Raw genomic sequence first — 17,076 nt, 5'->3', positions numbered from 1 at the left:
CCAAGCTCTTACACATACCTGCATTCCTACCCCAGGCACCTTTATTCAGAGGCTTTTTGTAGTGCTGTTGGCATAGGCTCCCCTCAGGAACCTCTGCAAAACCTCTTTATCAAGGTGAGAGGGGGAACCCTGAAGACACATATTCTCTATTCTGACTCAGATTTTTCCACTCCGAGCCTTTCCCTTTGTTCACCGCCATCTTCCAGGTCCATAAAACTGTAAAAGCCTTTTGTTCAGGGCTCCTCCGATTGTGACACAACCCCAGTGTCTTGCTGATCCACCTGACCCCTGACCAATGCTGTTCCATAGGAAAAATGGAACAGGGGAGTTGGGGCTTTCTCCAGTTTAGCTTCTTGCTTATGCAATGTCAGTAAGCAATTAAAGGTTTGACTATGTTCATTTTGGTTTGTTGTCTTAATCAGCTACCCCAATACCTGGCAGCTCAGTTCCAGCTCAGCTGAGCTCCTGACAATTGCTAACTCTCACAATGCCTCCAAGTCTTTCAAATGTGACCTCAATAAGTCCTATCCTTGACCACATTATGTAAAATTATAACTCACTCCTTATTCGCTGTGACTTTACTTTTAATCCTCACCTGAGAATATTTTTTTCCACTAATTTTTTCTTTTTTCTTATTTTTTTAGAGAGAGTGGAAGGGAGGGAGGGTAAAGGAGATAGAAAAAGAGAGAGGGAGAAAGAGAATATACTCAATGTGAGAGAGACACATTGATTGGTTGCCTCTCAGACGTGTCCAGAGCTAGGGCTAGGGATCAAACCTACAACCCAGGTACATGCCATTCACTGGGAATTGAACCCAAGACCTTTGGTCCTTTGGATGATTTTCTAACCACTGAGCACACTGGCTAGAGTATTCATTATAACTCTTAATGCTTCTTTACCTATCTTATTTCTATTCCCCCATTAGATTTGTCACCTTTAAACATATTATATATTTTACTAATTGATCATGGTATTATTCATTTAATGTTTCCCTACACCTCCACTAAAATATAAACTATACAAAGACTGGGACTTGTGGTTTCGTTAGCAGATGTAACTATCACAAGGCACATAGGAGTACACAATATAAGTATTTGCTAAAAGAATGAATTAACAGGCAGACTCGAAAAAAGTGGAGCTTCTGGGAATGAGAAATACAAATAAAAAACTCAGTTGAAGGTTTAAATAGCAGTTTCGACATAGTAAAAATAAAAAATTATGGAAAATATACATAGAATTTATCCAGATTGAAGCACAGAAAGTTATACAGATAGAAAACATAAAAAAGATATTAAAACACATAGGAAATAGAATATGAAAGACTAGAATATGTCTGATTAAAGGCTCAGAAGGAGAAAATGGATGAACAGGAGAATACTTAAAGAGACAACTGTTGCTAATTTTATAGAAAGTATGAAAAATCATTACCTCACAGATCTAGCAGTAAGGCATGTAAGGCAGGATATATAAAAGGAACCCACATGTAGACAAATAGTATGACTGCAGAATATCAAACACAAAGAGAAGTCTGAAGGCAGCTAAGGAGAAAAGAAAGATGACCTCCAAAGAAATGACAGAACCACAGCCAAATTTTCAACAAAAATGGAAACCAAAAAACAGTGGAGTAAAATATACAACATGCTGAGAAAAAATAGAATTCATTATCAAGAAAAGGCATCATAAAAGAAATATGATAAAAACTTTATGGGTAAAAACACACTGATGGTATTTTCCTCCAGAACCAGCACTAAAGCAAATTCTAAAGGAAGTAGCTCAACCAGAATGACTCCAGAGGATGGCTTAAAAGCAAGATAGAATAGTGAATAAAAATAGCAAACACTTCTCTTATAATCCTAACATATTTAGAATAAAATTTCTTCAAAGGTAAAATAGTCTATCACCCTCCCGCAGTCCCTCAGACAGCTCTTATGTAGAGGTTTAACAGCTGAAGATGGAGTAAAAGAAATATTTTACTCCTAAGTCACTACCACCTTAAAATAACTGGCTTAATCTATTCTTTAAAGGCAATACTAACAGCTTCCTGAAGAGGATAAATCATTTCCTTCTCTTTCCTGCATTAATACCTTATCTGGTCTTCTACTGCTCTATTTGACCCCATTTGGTTAGTAATTGCTAAATGTCTACCTTCCTTATCAAGAAATATATTTCTCGATGGCAAGTTTTGAATTTTAATAATTAAATATCTAGGGCTTGGTACAAATACTCAATAAATGATCTGGAAACTGAAATAAAATTGGGGGAATGGAAAGATAAAACATATAGTAATTCCAGTTATCTAACTTCTAGGAAAAATTAAATTCCTAAGAGCTACATTATTGAAATCCATCTACCCACCTGCTCCAAATCGAGAGAGAGCCATTTATCACTCCCCTCTTCAGCCACTGATATACGATACTTGCTTTTGTTTTTGATCATATAAAAAGGGGTAAATGTCACAATTCTGGTAATGTTAAAACTGCTGAGGTCTATAATGACACCAACCTAAGGAAAAACATATTAATTATTACATTATCATAACTTCCTTAATAAATTAGTCAATAGACATAGTTTAAATAAAAATTTCTTGATGAGCACAGAATGAACTCACTTGATACTCCATTTTCATGCCTTTACATTTAACAGCTCCATGACTACCAACAGTATCAATTGAAAACTGATCTGACAAGTCACTATCAGTTACCATAAGTTGAACCTAGGAAAAAATATTTCAAAGATATTACAATGTAAGTACCATTAAAAATTCCAATCTACATTCATACATTTTGCTTTTTAGCATAAATATTGTACTGTTAATGCACTAAACCTTTTCCAATATGAAATTCAAATCTTTATAACCTCAAATATTTAACAAATGTTATTTCTGCCTGTTTCATATTATTTTATTCTTCAAAATTCTAAAGTTTAAAAAGGAGTAATAAGTAGCTAAAAATAAATTTAAAAAACTTTACACACCTTATTGTTATTAAAAAAGTGCTTTGGCTGAAAAGAAAAGAGAACTGGCATTTTATAATTAGGTGGATGCTTTCGATGAATTCCATCTGCTTTATACTGTAACATTCGACCAGTTTTATTGACCATCCAGTAAGGGCTATGAAATGCCACAACTGTCTGGCCAGGATTATAAGTCACATGGATAGCAATATCTAAATCAGTCTTTTCCATTTCTGTAACACAGGTAAAATTGATGAAACTAATATCTTGTTGATTAGGTTTTATATGATATTCACTTTTCCAATCTTGATTAAGATAGTCAAGTAATTTTAAATGTAGTATGGCTTTATCCAGTTGTACGGTACAAATATGGGCAGAAGAGCCTTCATTTAGAGTAAAAACTCTATGTTCATTCCCCTGTAATAAACAAAATATAGTAAATTTTTAATGTCTTAGATTAATATGCCAAAAAATTCTATTTAAGGATTACAAATTTTATATGAACTGCTTTTGAAATATACTTCTGTCTGAACAAGTTAGAAGATATATTCAAGTTCTAACTCTGCCAACTATGTAAACTTCCACATTTCCTCCAAGTCTGTGGGTAAATTATTCAAGATATGAGTTATCGTATTTGTAAAATGGTCTAAATGATCAACTTCAAAGGATTATTGTTAGGATAAAACTAAGTAATGTAATGTAAAACTGTAATGGAACTAGTAAACATTATAATGCACTATAACTAGTAAAACATTTTTAAAAACCTTATCCATTAGTAATTTTAGTTTTAAAACTAAAACATGATGGAAAATGCATAAGAAAAAAGAAGAAATCTTATCCATTAGTAATTTTAGTTTTGAAAACTAAAAAAATTATGAAAAATATATGAGAAAAGAGATGATAATCCAAAATAAGTCCCATTCTTGATTTTTAACAATCCTTCATCACCCATTTCCAATTATCCTGTACTAGAGGCCCAATGCACGAAATTCGTGCAAGGGGTTTAGCCCTCGCAGCCCCGGCTTCATCCAGAAGGTAGGGCCGAGGGCCGGCAGCCACAGTGGCTGTGAAGGCCAATCCAGCGCCTTTGTCCCTTTTGCAGAGGCCATGGGAGAAGGTGCTGCGGGAGAAGGTGCTGCAGGAGAAGGCAGAAGGGAGAAGGCAGAAGGGAGAAAGTGGCGCCGTGGGACAAGGCCAGCACCGTGCAAGAAGGCAGAAGGGAGAAGGCCAGCACCGCGCAAGAAGGCAGAAGGGAGAAGGCCAGCGCTGTGGGAAAAGGGAGAAGGCCAGCACCGCGCAAGAAGGCAGAAGGGAGAAGGCCAGCGCTGTGGGAAAAGGGAGAAGGCCAGCACCGCGCAAGAAGGCAGAAGGAAGAAGGCCAGTGCCATGGGAAAAGGGAGAAGGCCAGCACTGTGCAAGAAGGCAGAAGGGAGAAGGCCAGTGCCATGGGAAAAGGGAGAAGGCCAGCACTGTACAAGAAGGCAGAAGGGAGAAGGCCAGCGCTGCGGGAGAAGGTGGCAGTTAGGCAATTAGGGGGATCAGGCCGATGAGGGAGAGCAGTTAGAGGTATCAGGCTGGCAGGGGAGAGCAGTTAGGGGCGATCAGGCTGGCAGGGGAGCAGTTAGAGGCATCAAGCAGGCAGGTAGGTGAGTGGTTAGGAGCCAGTGGTTCTGGATTGCAAGAGGGAGCCCGGATTGGAGAGGGTGCAGGACGGGCTGAGGGATATCCCCTGTGCACGAATTTCATGCACTGGGCCTCTAGTAGATAATAAAAGGGTAATATGCAAATTGTCCCCTTGACTGGGAGTTCAACCAGAGTTTGACCAGAAGGCAGGGCCAGCCCACCAACCGCTTGGAGCCCCTTCCCTTGGCTGGCCCCATCCCTGATCGTCCCCTCCCCACCCCAATCAGGGGCGGGGCCAGCCTGCCAACTGCCCACAGCCCCACCTCCCGGCCGACCTGGCCTGATCTGCGCTGGCCGGCCAGGCCCCACCTATGCACGAATTCATGCACCAGGCCTCTAGTTGTTTATAGTATTGTATCTATGCATCTCTCAAAACCATTTCTTTTCACCCACACTTTCATTACCTTAGTGCCTGCCACTGTGTCCTCTCACTTTAAGTATCCTAATTGCTCTTGTCTTCTTTAACCCCTTCTTCATACCACAGCTAATCTGTCTTTCTAAAAATTGGTCATACCCATTGGGAACTAGCAAACAGAATGTGATCCCTAAAAGCATCAAATTAAAAGTTCTATGAGAATGGAACATAGATAGTATGCCTGGATAAGTCACCATGTTTTCTAGCATCTCTAACCTGATTCCTTCCTGTTGTTATAACACAGGAATCTCTTCATCTTAAATTAGTTAAAGCAAAAGTAATTTAAGTTGTTGACACCTAGCATGTTAATATCCACAAAATAGAATAGTAGTGGTGGTGCTGTTAGAGAGGTAAATGAATGGTAATCATGTGCCTACTAGGCATGTGCTAAATCCTTTACATATATCATCTAGTTTGATTTCTCCATATTCCAATCATGCAAGATTTATTACTATCTCCCTTTCATAAATTAGGACAAATGATTCAGAAAGACAATATAACTTGCCTAAAGACATATAATTAGTAAGTAATACAGCTAGGATTAAATCTCCAATCTACCTGACAGCAAAGTGCAAATTCTTAACCACTAGAATATCTGCCAAATATAAAGAAAAACAGATATTCTTAAACCATAGATATTAACTTCACCCCCCCAAAAAAATTATCAAAGAAGTGCATACATATAGTAAATCCTAGTAATTAATAATTAATACACTATGACCAAAACAATACTTAATAGATTACAATACAGGAATTTCTTATATTTGATAGGCATGGCAAATATAGTATTAAAATCCTGATGAAATCAGACATAATTTGTTAAAACAGAATATTTAAAAGAAAAAGGAACATTGTAGGGCATAAAATCCTTTTAGAGACCTATCATCAGAATAATATAATGTAGCAGCATTTTCCACTTAAGTCTAGTACTTAAATATTTAACACTAATTCTCATACTTGTTTCAAAAGTTAGAATCCACATCTTAAATGTATGATATATGAAATGTACATGCATATATAGAAAAATATATATTCTAAAACTACAATATTTTCATCTGAAGGGCTACCTTCAGATGATGTGAGTCTAGGAAATTTCTATTATCTCTATTTTCTAAATGACATATCACATTTGTGTAGGTAATTTATAATCAACTTAGTAGCCAAATTTCAAAGGTGAATTAATTGAAAATATTTTTTAATCCTATTTTTACACAGCATGATTAAACATTTATTTTCCATTTGAGTATTAGTACATATCCCCAGTACCAAAACCATAGACACAAAGATATTTAATAAAATTCCAGAATACCTCTATATAATAAACAATTTTGTAAGGAAGAAGATTTCGGAGTAGGATAGGTGGCCACAAATGCATTATGTATGGTAAGTCCCAACCATCTTCTGAATATACTGACAGAGATGTCAAATTATCTTTTTCTGGGACAACATTAATAATAAATGGTTTCTTAGAAGGGTTTATAGGTTTACATTTCCTCTTTAGAAAAGTGCCTTCATTTTTTATAATTTCTTCAAAGTCAATTGCTTCACACATTTGATAGTCCTCATCTTCTGGTTTCAGAAAAAGGAATGATCTGCATAAAACATTAAAAAGGATATGTTGAAATGCTTTAAAAGAAAACATATTAAATTATATGATTACAACTTTAGAACAATGAAATTACCTCCCTCCATACTACTGTAATATATTTTTATATTTTCACATCCTTAGAGATAGGTAAGATAGACAATAGATAGATTATCTTCATCTTAATTTTCAGGAAATTAATAGTTATTTAGCTTTTAAAAGAAAAATATTTTTCTTATAAACTTACTGTCTTAAATGTGTGTTTACAATTAACCATATATAGTGTCATATGGGTACTAAACTTACTAGAGTGATCACTTCGAAAGGTATATGAGTGTCTAAACACTATGTTGTATACCTGAAACTAATATATGTCAACTGCAATTAAAAAATAAATTGTAAAAAGAATGTTTACAAGATAACAACTGGTTTCTTACAGAAAGTAAATAATCATATAGGTCACATATGCAAAGCAAACATACAACTATCTGTGAATTGTACATTTAACTTAAATAAGTTGTCTTTCCTGGCTATGTGGTCCTAATAGGAAGTACATGTCACGAATGATTTCATGAACTAAAAAATTATTTCTATTGGAAAAATTAATCACCAGTTTTTCAAGATTAATGAAATTAAAGCTATTAATAGATACTTAATTTTATTAAAATGTTGGGCATAGTTGCAGAAGTGGTTACAAGAAGATAGTGACAAAATCAATAGGCATCACATATGATTAATTCACAAATTTAAATATCACTGTCTTTGTTTACATTTCAAGTACATTTTAGGTTTAACAATTTTTCAAACCTAAGCTGTGTCCACGTATAAATACTTAAGAAATGTTTTTCTAATTGTAAAACTAATCAATTATGGTGACACTGTTCCTTACAGATGAACAACTGTCAGTACTATCTCTAGCCCTAATTATTTTCCTAAGCTTTAGTCCTAAAATTCTTAATATCTACACATATTTCTGTATTGATGTCTAATGGTGCCCTAAACTTGCTAGACTAAGTTCTGAGCCCTCCATATCCACTTCTCTGTGTTGTTTTCCAGAAACTTCCACTACTGGCACTCTGGACTCTGAAATAATATTAGACACTTCCTTCTCCCCTGCACACACAACTCTTTCTAGGGTGGCTGCAGAGTATTCTGCAGAAGTGACAATTTTCCCAAAAATCTTTGTTCTGAAGAAAAAACTTGAAGTAGAGAAATATGAAAGTTTAAGAAATAAATGAAGAGAAAACATGAGAGAAAGATGTTCAGTGGTAAGAGGCTCTGGATGAGAAGAACTGAAGTGAATGGTTTTACAATGGAAGAATGCCAAATGTTCTTAGAGGGAAAGAAAAAAACAGATGACATTACAGATGAAGATAAAATATAAATAAATGGGTGCAAAAAAGTGAAGGAGCAACTACCTCAATGTGAACTTAAAAATATCTTTCAAATTTAATCTTCCAACTTGCACACTATACTCCAATCATATAGACCTATACAAAGCCTTTGTTTTCAAGTCTCCTTATCTTTGTTCATGTAATTCCTTGCACTTAAGATTGTCCTTCTCCACATTATTATATTTTACCTATAATTCATGTAGGTAATCTCTTCTTTGTTTTTCAGTTTTCTGGAACAATAAGTCTTTCTGTAACTCTCTACAACCCATCAATTTCTACCTCTGTATTTACATAATATATCAATCTCCCAAGGGGAATAGCCAGGCCAATTCATCTTGTAATCCTACAGCAGTACCATCCTATATAATAAAAGCCTAATATGCAAATCGACTGAATGGTGGAATGACCAGTCACTATGATGCGCACTGACCACCAGGGGGCAGACACTCCACGCAGGGGCTGCCCCCAGCCCACAGACCCCAGGCAGGCCAACGCAGGTGCCAGCGGGGGGGGTGGGGGGGGGCCCTAATCGCCCCGCCAGTAGTCCCACAGATCAACCCTGATCTCCAGCAGGCCTAGGGACCCTACCTGTGCACGAATTTCGTGCATTGGGCCTCTAGTATACACAATAAAAAGATTTGCTAAATAACTGTTAAATGAATTAAATTTAAGAATCAGTATATGTAAATTCTACAATTAAAGATAGCTATTTGTTAATTTAAGAGCTCATATCTTAAATGTAAGTATACCCATGTCTAAGCATTGGAATAGGAGAATATCTAATGTGAATCCAAGCTGGTTAGTTAATAATGATTCTAATAAATATTGATTAACTTCCATGTAACAAATTAATATTTAGCTTTGAACAAAACAGTATAAAGATAGCTAATGGCTTAATTTTTCTACGAATAGTCACAAAACATAATACTAATTTATTAAAAATAAAACATAGTGCCATTAATATTTACTATCCAAAAACAAAATGAATTTAAGGTTCTTCATAGAAATTTTTAAACATACCTTACATGTTCTCTTTAGTCTTCTAACCCACCCATAATCCTCTCTAGAACATGGTCAGGTACTGTAAATAATTATTTTATTGTTGTTCTCTGAATAATATATAATTTTTCCCTCAGCAAGTCCAAATTAAGTAATAAAATACTCATTATGGTCAGAAGGTCTAAACAATAGAACGTTTATTAGGGTGAGCAGGTCTAATACCTGAAAATATATGTCTAAAACTGCTAGATTGCCTTCTAAACATTAGTGATCCAGTCTTGAACTCCTAGGCATGGGTCAGGATGAACAGAGGGAGGGGATATTTAAACACTACTTGTAATTTTGTCTCCATCCTTCTGTAGCATAGGTCTAAGTGTTTATGTCTAGTATGTGTTCTGGATAGCACCTTAGACAGCCATGATGCTTATTCTGAGGAAGAATTTATTCTCCAAAATCTCCATTTTTCCTTGCTTTAAATTTTCAATTACAAATTAAATATCCTGAACAATAATACTTGTTTGTTATGATATTAAGCCAATAATTATGAAACTAGCCCATCATTAGTATTGTTACAATTTTAATATATCCTTTCTTAATATAAAATTTTACATCAAGTTTAGTCAAGTTACTTTAAAAATTTAAGACTGATTAAAATTCTAAAATAATCAACAGATAAATGTGCAATATTTTGTTTTCTAAAGGAATTCCAAAGAAGTCTATTATATAACTTTAAAAAGTAAAAATCACTTCATAACAGTATATGTAAATCCAGAAACCACCAATTATACACAATTAGATATATTTTTTTAATTGTGAATATACAAGGTGGGGCAAAAGTAGGTTTATAGTTGTTCATATGAAAAGTAATACAATAATGAATAGGTAATAATATAAGAATGAACTCTGTATTTTGCATACTCAAAACTGTAAACCTACATTTGCCTACCCCATATATGATTATGGTTATAATGGCTATATTGCAAGCATGTAATAATTTTATTTACTGGTAAAGCATAAATAATTTATACGGTATAAAATAAATACATTAAATTAAATAATACTTATTTTAAAAACACTTCTAAGTGCCCTGAAACTTATATAAGTCATATAAGGTCAGATAATAACAGGAAAGATTTGATGAAAGTTTGATAATTTAAAGATAGATATCCCTACAAAATCAGAAACTAAAAACTATAAGAGACGTAGAGCAAACAAGTAGATAAAAAGAATCACCGGTAAGATGCTAATGGTATGTTAAATTCATTTCCAGGTGAAGCCATTCCCAATAAAGTATTCCTTTCATAAACACAAAGTGGGATTGAGAAATGATTTCTAATCTAGGAAAGAAAAAAAATAATATTTAGTATCATTAATCTAATAAACTAAAGACATTTAACTAATTAATCTAATTAAAGACATAAACACTCCAACAAAAGATCAAAGCAATATTTAACTTGCTTATATAATACAGAAAAGAAATAAACATGTAATTATTCTCCTAAAAATAGAAAAGTTCGTACAGTTTTATAGAAATCTCAAAAATAAAAATTTAAAAATTCTAGAAAGAAATAAAGTAGTATCTTCTTGACTTCCAGATAAGGAATAACTTCTTTAGACAAGAATAGTAAAAAAGTTCACAGGAAAAAATATTACATCCACGTTTTAAATGTCTAGATGACAAAGTAAAAAATAAGCCTCAGGCTGGGAAATACCTACCTTTTTATGTCTCTGTTGGATGCTATTCATTGAATGAAGAGGTATCTCATCTAATGAGTAGCATACAACAGTGATATAAAGATATCATAGTTTTCATTATTACATATTATCTGATAAACCTACAAACAGTTATATTTACCTTTGGATAGATAAAAACAAACTGGTTATTAAGACCATTTTCTTATCCTTCTATATCTTACTAATATCCTCTAATTTAAACAAATCATAAGAAAACTAAGATTAAATGGATAGTCTTAAATTTACTACATTTTATTTCTATATATATAGTTTGCTCCACCTAGTTAAAGCCATAGAAATACATTTTGATTTCTAAAAATACCTATAAGAAACTTAAAATTAATATTTAACTACTTAATGAAATTTTAAAAATCAACAATGAGGACAGCCCAACAGTCATCTTTTAAAACACTTAATTATAAATCATAAATAAAAGAAAAGGAATTTATGCTTTCAGTCATAATGGAATAATAGGGACCAGATACATCTTCTCAACCTAAAAACTAAACAATGATTTTCAGACACTGGTTAGTCAGCAGCAGAGGAAACAAAAATAAAAACAAAATTCATCAAGAAAAGCCCTAAAACTGCTCCAGCTTGCTGCCTGGATAGTTTTGAAGCTACTGTATAGGAAAGGAGAAGTCAAACAGATCTAAGTAAACTATCTAAGGCATGGTTGGGGAACCTTTTTCAGCCAAGGGCCGTTTGGATATTTATAATATCACTAGTGGCCCAGTGCACGAAATTCATGCACAGTAAAACAAGAATTAGATGAAATCCTACCTAATAAAAGAGTAATATGTAAATTGACCGCACCTTCGCTATGCTCAAGCCACGCCCACCAGCCAATCAGGGTGAGTATGCAAATTAACCCAAACAAGATGGCGGTTAATTTGCATACATAGGCGCCCTGAGCGGACCCCCTGCGAAGGGAGCTGGGGTCCGCTCTGGCCCCAGGCCGAAAGCCTCTGCTGGAGGCTTTTGGCCTGATGCCGAGCAGACCTCCTGCAATCGATCGCAGGGAGCTGGGGGTTGCTTCCACCTGGTGCACCAGTGGACCCCCTGCAATTGATTGCAGGGAGCTGGGTGTCCGCTCCGGCACCAGGCCGAAAGCTTCTGGTGCCAGAGCAGACCCCCGCAATCAATCGCCTGGGCAGGGGGCTGGGGGTCTGCTTTCGTCCTGGGCAGCAGTGGACCCCCTGCGATTGATTGTAGGGAGCTGGGGGTCCGCTCTTGCCCAAGAGGCTTTCGGTCTGGGCAGGCCTGGGCAGGGGCTGAGCCGGTGATCACAGGGAGCTGGAGGGGCCTGCCCAGGCCTAAAGCTTCGGCCAGAGGCTTTAGGCCTGGGCAGGGCCCAGCCCGAGATTGGTGTGAACTATAGAGGAAACACCTTTTCTGACTGCACATTGGCTAAGCTTCCTGTATGCCACTGGTTATATTCTTAGTAACTTGGGTATAAGAATCCAAAAAGATGATCTAGGGTATTCCCACCACACTTCTGGAGAAAAAAATGAAGGTCTGCTGCTAGAGGGCTAAGAAATGTCATATCCTGCCCTAGCCAGTTTGACTCAGTGGATAATGCCTCAGCCTGCAGACAGCAGGGTTTGGGTTCGATTCTGATCAAGGGCATGTACCTAGGTTGCAGACTCCTCCCTGGCCGGGGCCCAGATCAGGGCTCATGCAGGAGGCAACCAATCAAAGTGTTCCTCTCACTTTGATGTTTTTCTCTATCTTTCCCTTTCTCTTCCACATTCTCTAAAAGTCAATGGAAACATATCCTCAGGTGAGGAAAAAAAAAAAAAGAAAGAAATGCATATTCTCTGAAAGACACATCTTGAAAATGCCTAAAGAAAGTTGTCATTTTTTCTTGGTGAAGGGACTGGAGTCTGTGTTGATGAAAACACCTTGGTGGCTGCAGTGACTGGCAGTGGCTGCAGCAGCAGGGTGATGGGGCTGGTGCCTTCCCCTGATCAGCCTGGTTGCCTCCTACAAAGGGAGGCCAGACTGAGGCTTAGGCCCGCTCCCTGTGGGGCGAGGGCCTAAGCCGTCAGTAGGACATCCCCTGAGGGCTCCCAGTATGTGAGAGGGGACAGGTTGGGCTGAGGGACCCCTGACCCCCAGTGCACGAATTTCGTGCACTGGGCCCCTAGCCCTATCTAATAAAGAGGGACTATGCTAATTGACCATCACTCCATCACAAAGATGGCTGCACCCACAGCTGAGGCCAAGTTCCCATAAGGAGCCTCAACGAGCAATCAGCAGAGACCTGAGGCTACACGCTCACCCCCCCTGTGGGGCTTGACAGGGGACCTCAGGCCACATCCCCCACCCAACAGGGCTTGACAGGGGACCTCAGGCCATGCCCCCCCCACCCAGCAGGGCTTGACAGGGGACCTCAAGGTGCGCTTCCCGTCCTAGTGCTGGGCTAGGGGACCTCAGGCTGCTCTCCCCGCCCCACGCCAGGCCATGGGACCTCAGGCCACACCCCCCACCAGGTGGGGCTTGACAAGGGATTTCAGGCCATTGCCCCCATCCCAGCACCTGGCTGAGGGACCTCAGACCGCACCCCCCACCTGGCGGGGCTTGACGGGGAACCTCAGGCCATGCCTCCCACCCCAGCACTGGGCCAGGGGACCTAAGGCTGCACCCCGCTGCCTGGATGGACTTGACAGGGAATCTCAGGCCATACCCCCAAACCAGAGGGGCTTGACAGGGGACCTCAAGGTGCACCCCCAGTGCTGGGTCGGGGGAACTCAGGCCACGCCCCCACCCAGCGGGGCTTGATGGGGGACCTGAGGTTGTACCCCCATGCTGGTAGGGCTTGACAAGGGACCTCAGGCCATTCCCCGCACCCAGTGGGGCTTGACAGGGGATCTCAGGCCGTGTCTCTCACCTGGTGGGGCTTGACAGAGGACCTAAAGGCATGCTCCCGACCCCGGTCTGGACTGGGGGACCTCAGACCAAGCTCTCCATCCTGGCGCCGGGCCAGGGGACCTGAGGCTACACTCCCTGCCTGGCAGGGCTTGACAAGGGTGGGACTGGCCGGGTCTGGATCTACCCCAATGGGGGAGGGGGGGAGCCGGGTCTGGGTCTCACGCGATTTTGAGGTGTATGTGGATGGGCGGGCCTTGACTCTGCGTCCTGTGGTGAGCCCCAGACTCTGACAGGAGGAAGGTTTTCATATACATTTTACTAATTTTCTTTCATCTCTAACACTTCTATTATAGAGAAAGAGCAAATAGCAATATTTAATTATTTCCTCTAATTAATCCCCTTTTAATGTGCACGAATTTTGTGCACCAGATCACTAGTATTTTAATATTGCCATTTGCCCTTTCTCTATAATAGAAGTGCTCGGCCGGCCCCACCCCCATTGGACAACACCAAGACCCAGCCAATCCCACCCCTGTCAAGCCCTGCCAGGCGGGGGGCACAGCCTCAGGTCCCCCAGCCCTAGCTCATGCCACGCAGCCTTACCCAGACCCGCCACGCCATGGGACCCATCAATGCACCTCTAGGTGACCTGTCGTTTGGTCATTACGCATGAAAATAAAGTCATGCATTTAAGCATGCACATTCATTTTCAATGCCAGATTTGTCTACATTCTCTAAATTGCAAAATAAATAAGATCTTCATCCAGATAGCATCATAATGCCAAGTTCTTTATATAATGACACATACCATTCTCTCCACTCATTATGCTCCATTTGAATGGATTAAATGTATGTGACTCATATGAAACGCACTGCTGCTTGCTCTTAAAAGAGGAAGCATTAGCTCATTACCTAATGCCATGAAGTGGTTTAAATGGTATATACTGACTTGAAAACAGAAGGAAAAATAACAAAACAAAACAAAACAAAAAAAACAAAAAACAATATTCAATGCTGTGGATGGCAGAATCCTCTCCCTTTCCCTTTGTTTTTTTCTGCTTTTCCCATGAACCTCTTTGCACTCTGCCTCAAAATCAACAGAGAAGACAAAATCAGATGCTGTAACCTGCATTTTATAGTGCCATTTGAGTACAAAGAGGTGCTTTTCAATCTTTACTGTTTTGTTTTTTAAATCAATGCAGCTCAAACTTGCTCCCAACGTTCCAGGAGCCAGGCCAACATGGCTGTGCGGACACACCTTTGCTAGGTGCTGTCAGGCTTCAGGGCTGGGGCAAGGAAAACACTAGTTGTTGCTGGAAACAAATCAGCTCTCCTCTCTACATAGCAGGAGTCCTTTTCATTATAAAATGCAAAGCAGCAGCTGTTTCCCATTACCCCCTCCTCGCCTGGGGCGTAGAAAGGGGCTGGGAGGATATTTACTCTTGGATTTCTTTTAACTGAGCCCAGTGACAGCTTCTTCTCTGAGTGCAATGCCAGCAGGCTCAGGGCTAGCCGCACCTGGAAGGCAAGTGGCAGAGCTGACCAGGGGCTTTGACCAAGCCTGAGCGCGTGGGTCACAGCAACCTTGGCAGGCAGGCTGCTCCCCAAGACTCTAGGTCCCTCTCAGCTCCTTGCTCTCCTCCTTTCACCCACAGGCACCACCGGCATGGTGTTCCCCCAGACTTGGTGTGCAGATGCCAGGGTTGCAGGTTCAAGATGCTCTGCCTCCTCCTGGCACTTTGTGCCATAAGTGCCAGCAGGGACCTTTCCACTCGGTCTTAGTCTTTGGTCACTGCTGAGGTTTTCTGGACTCTCTAGGGAAGGGACAGCCAGGACCTTTGCCTCTGACCAACAACCATGCCTTCAGCCTGCCTGGGGTACCCCCAGCCCCAGGAAAGCGTGGGGGCGTGGCCAGCCTGGGTGAGCGGCCTTGAGGGTGTAGGGGGGACTGGCTAGCCACCCCACCCTCAATTGGGGTAGGAGAGGCTGATCAGGGGTGGACCAGGGGAGGGGCTGGGCAGGGCAGGCATCTTGTGACATCATTATGGCATGAGGGTCAATTTGCATATTACCTCTTTATTATATAGGATTCATGGGCCATACAAAATTATAAATTTAAAAATTAGCCTGCTGTATTTGGTCACACATTTAATTAACTCACCCCTAGTGCCTTGACAGGGCCAGACCAAATGATTTTGCAGGCCTTATATGGCCCGTGGGCCAGGCGTGCCCCACCCCTGCCTTAGACAGTTTACTCCTGTGAATGTGCTGATCAGTACCGAACTGAAGTCTTGAGAGTAGAGCACACTCTTAAATCTCGGGATTCTAAGGCTTAGTAAAGATCTACCTAAAAAGGGCAGGCAGAACAATTTCTGGTGCTGACATATAGTTCCTTTTCTCACCAATCAAAGTTGTTTGGATGTATGGATATATACTTTTTATCAAATTTAAAAAGTTTTTGACATTTTTTTTCTTCAAATGACCTTGTTTAGCATGGAAGGTATTAGTTGCAGTGACTTACTAGTGGTACAAAATTAGCCCTGAACTAAACGCTGCTTGAATCCCACCTAAAAAGTTTAAAAATAAGGACTAAGAGGATCATTTTCCAAGTAACATAACTATATTGGAGAATAAAGTTCAAGAATACAAAAAGAAATACTAATTATATTTCAAGCAAGGTAAAATTCACAATTTTAGGCATCCAATAAAAATTAACAGACATAAAAATTTTTAATAAAATAAATATTAATAAAAGGAAACAGCCCAGCTCGAGTGGCTCAGTGGTTGAGCATCAACCTATGAACTAGGAGGTCATGGTTCAATTCCTGGTCAGGATACATACTCAGGTTGTAGGCTCAATTCCCAATGTGGTGTGCAGGAGGCAGCCAATGGATGATTCTCTCTCATCATTGATGTTTCTATCTCTCTCTCTCCCTCTCCCTTCTTTCTGAAATAAAATTTTTTAAAAAAAAAAAAATAAATAAAAGCAAACAAATCAGATATAATACACATGATAGAATTAGTAGACAAGGACATTACAACATTTATATAACTATATTCAATATGTTCAAAGTTAAGGGAAATATTAATGTATGAATAAAGGAGATGGAAAATATACATAAAAATGCAAATTGAAATTCTAGAGCTAAAAACACATTGGTGTAAATGAGAAAAGATTGGACATTGAAAAAGAAAACTGAACTTAAAGATAACAATAGAAACTATCAAAATGAACACAGGGAAAAAACTAAAAAATATATGTATAGAGCATTAGTGAGTTGTGGGGCAGATTTAAACACTAACAATGGTCAGTGAAGAAGTGAAGAGAGGGGAAAGAGAGAAAAAATACTTGAAGAAAAAAAATGACAATAAAAGGTTTTCAAGTTGTTAAAAGTATATATCCATACATTCAAGAAACTTAAATCAAGTACAAGAAACAG

The 17,076-nt window shown here is 39.0% G+C and overlaps 1 protein-coding gene across 3 annotated transcripts in view; it reads right to left on the bottom strand.

The window, feature by feature from the left end:
- The window catches only part of VPS13A (vacuolar protein sorting 13 homolog A), a 220,370-nt gene that overhangs the window by 58,404 nt on the left and 144,890 nt on the right, over window positions 1-17,076 (bottom strand). For all 3 annotated transcript variants that reach the window (XM_008142061.3, XM_008142063.3, XM_008142064.3), the window contains exons 46-50: window positions 10,262-10,365; window positions 6,360-6,642; window positions 2,974-3,369; window positions 2,609-2,713; window positions 2,356-2,502 (exon numbers count right to left, since the gene is read on the bottom strand). In XM_008142061.3, coding sequence (XP_008140283.2) covers window positions 2,356-2,502; window positions 2,609-2,713; window positions 2,974-3,369; window positions 6,360-6,642; window positions 10,262-10,365 — 1,035 coding nt within the window. The remainder of the gene's footprint in view (window positions 1-2,355; window positions 2,503-2,608; window positions 2,714-2,973; window positions 3,370-6,359; window positions 6,643-10,261; window positions 10,366-17,076) is intronic.

The sequence above is a fragment of the Eptesicus fuscus genome, chromosome 15, assembly GCF_027574615.1.
Source record: "Eptesicus fuscus isolate TK198812 chromosome 15, DD_ASM_mEF_20220401, whole genome shotgun sequence".
Lineage (NCBI taxonomy): Eukaryota > Metazoa > Chordata > Mammalia > Chiroptera > Vespertilionidae > Eptesicus > Eptesicus fuscus.
The sequence above is the reverse complement of the archived record's forward strand: the minus strand, read 5'-3'. Positions and strand labels throughout refer to the sequence as shown.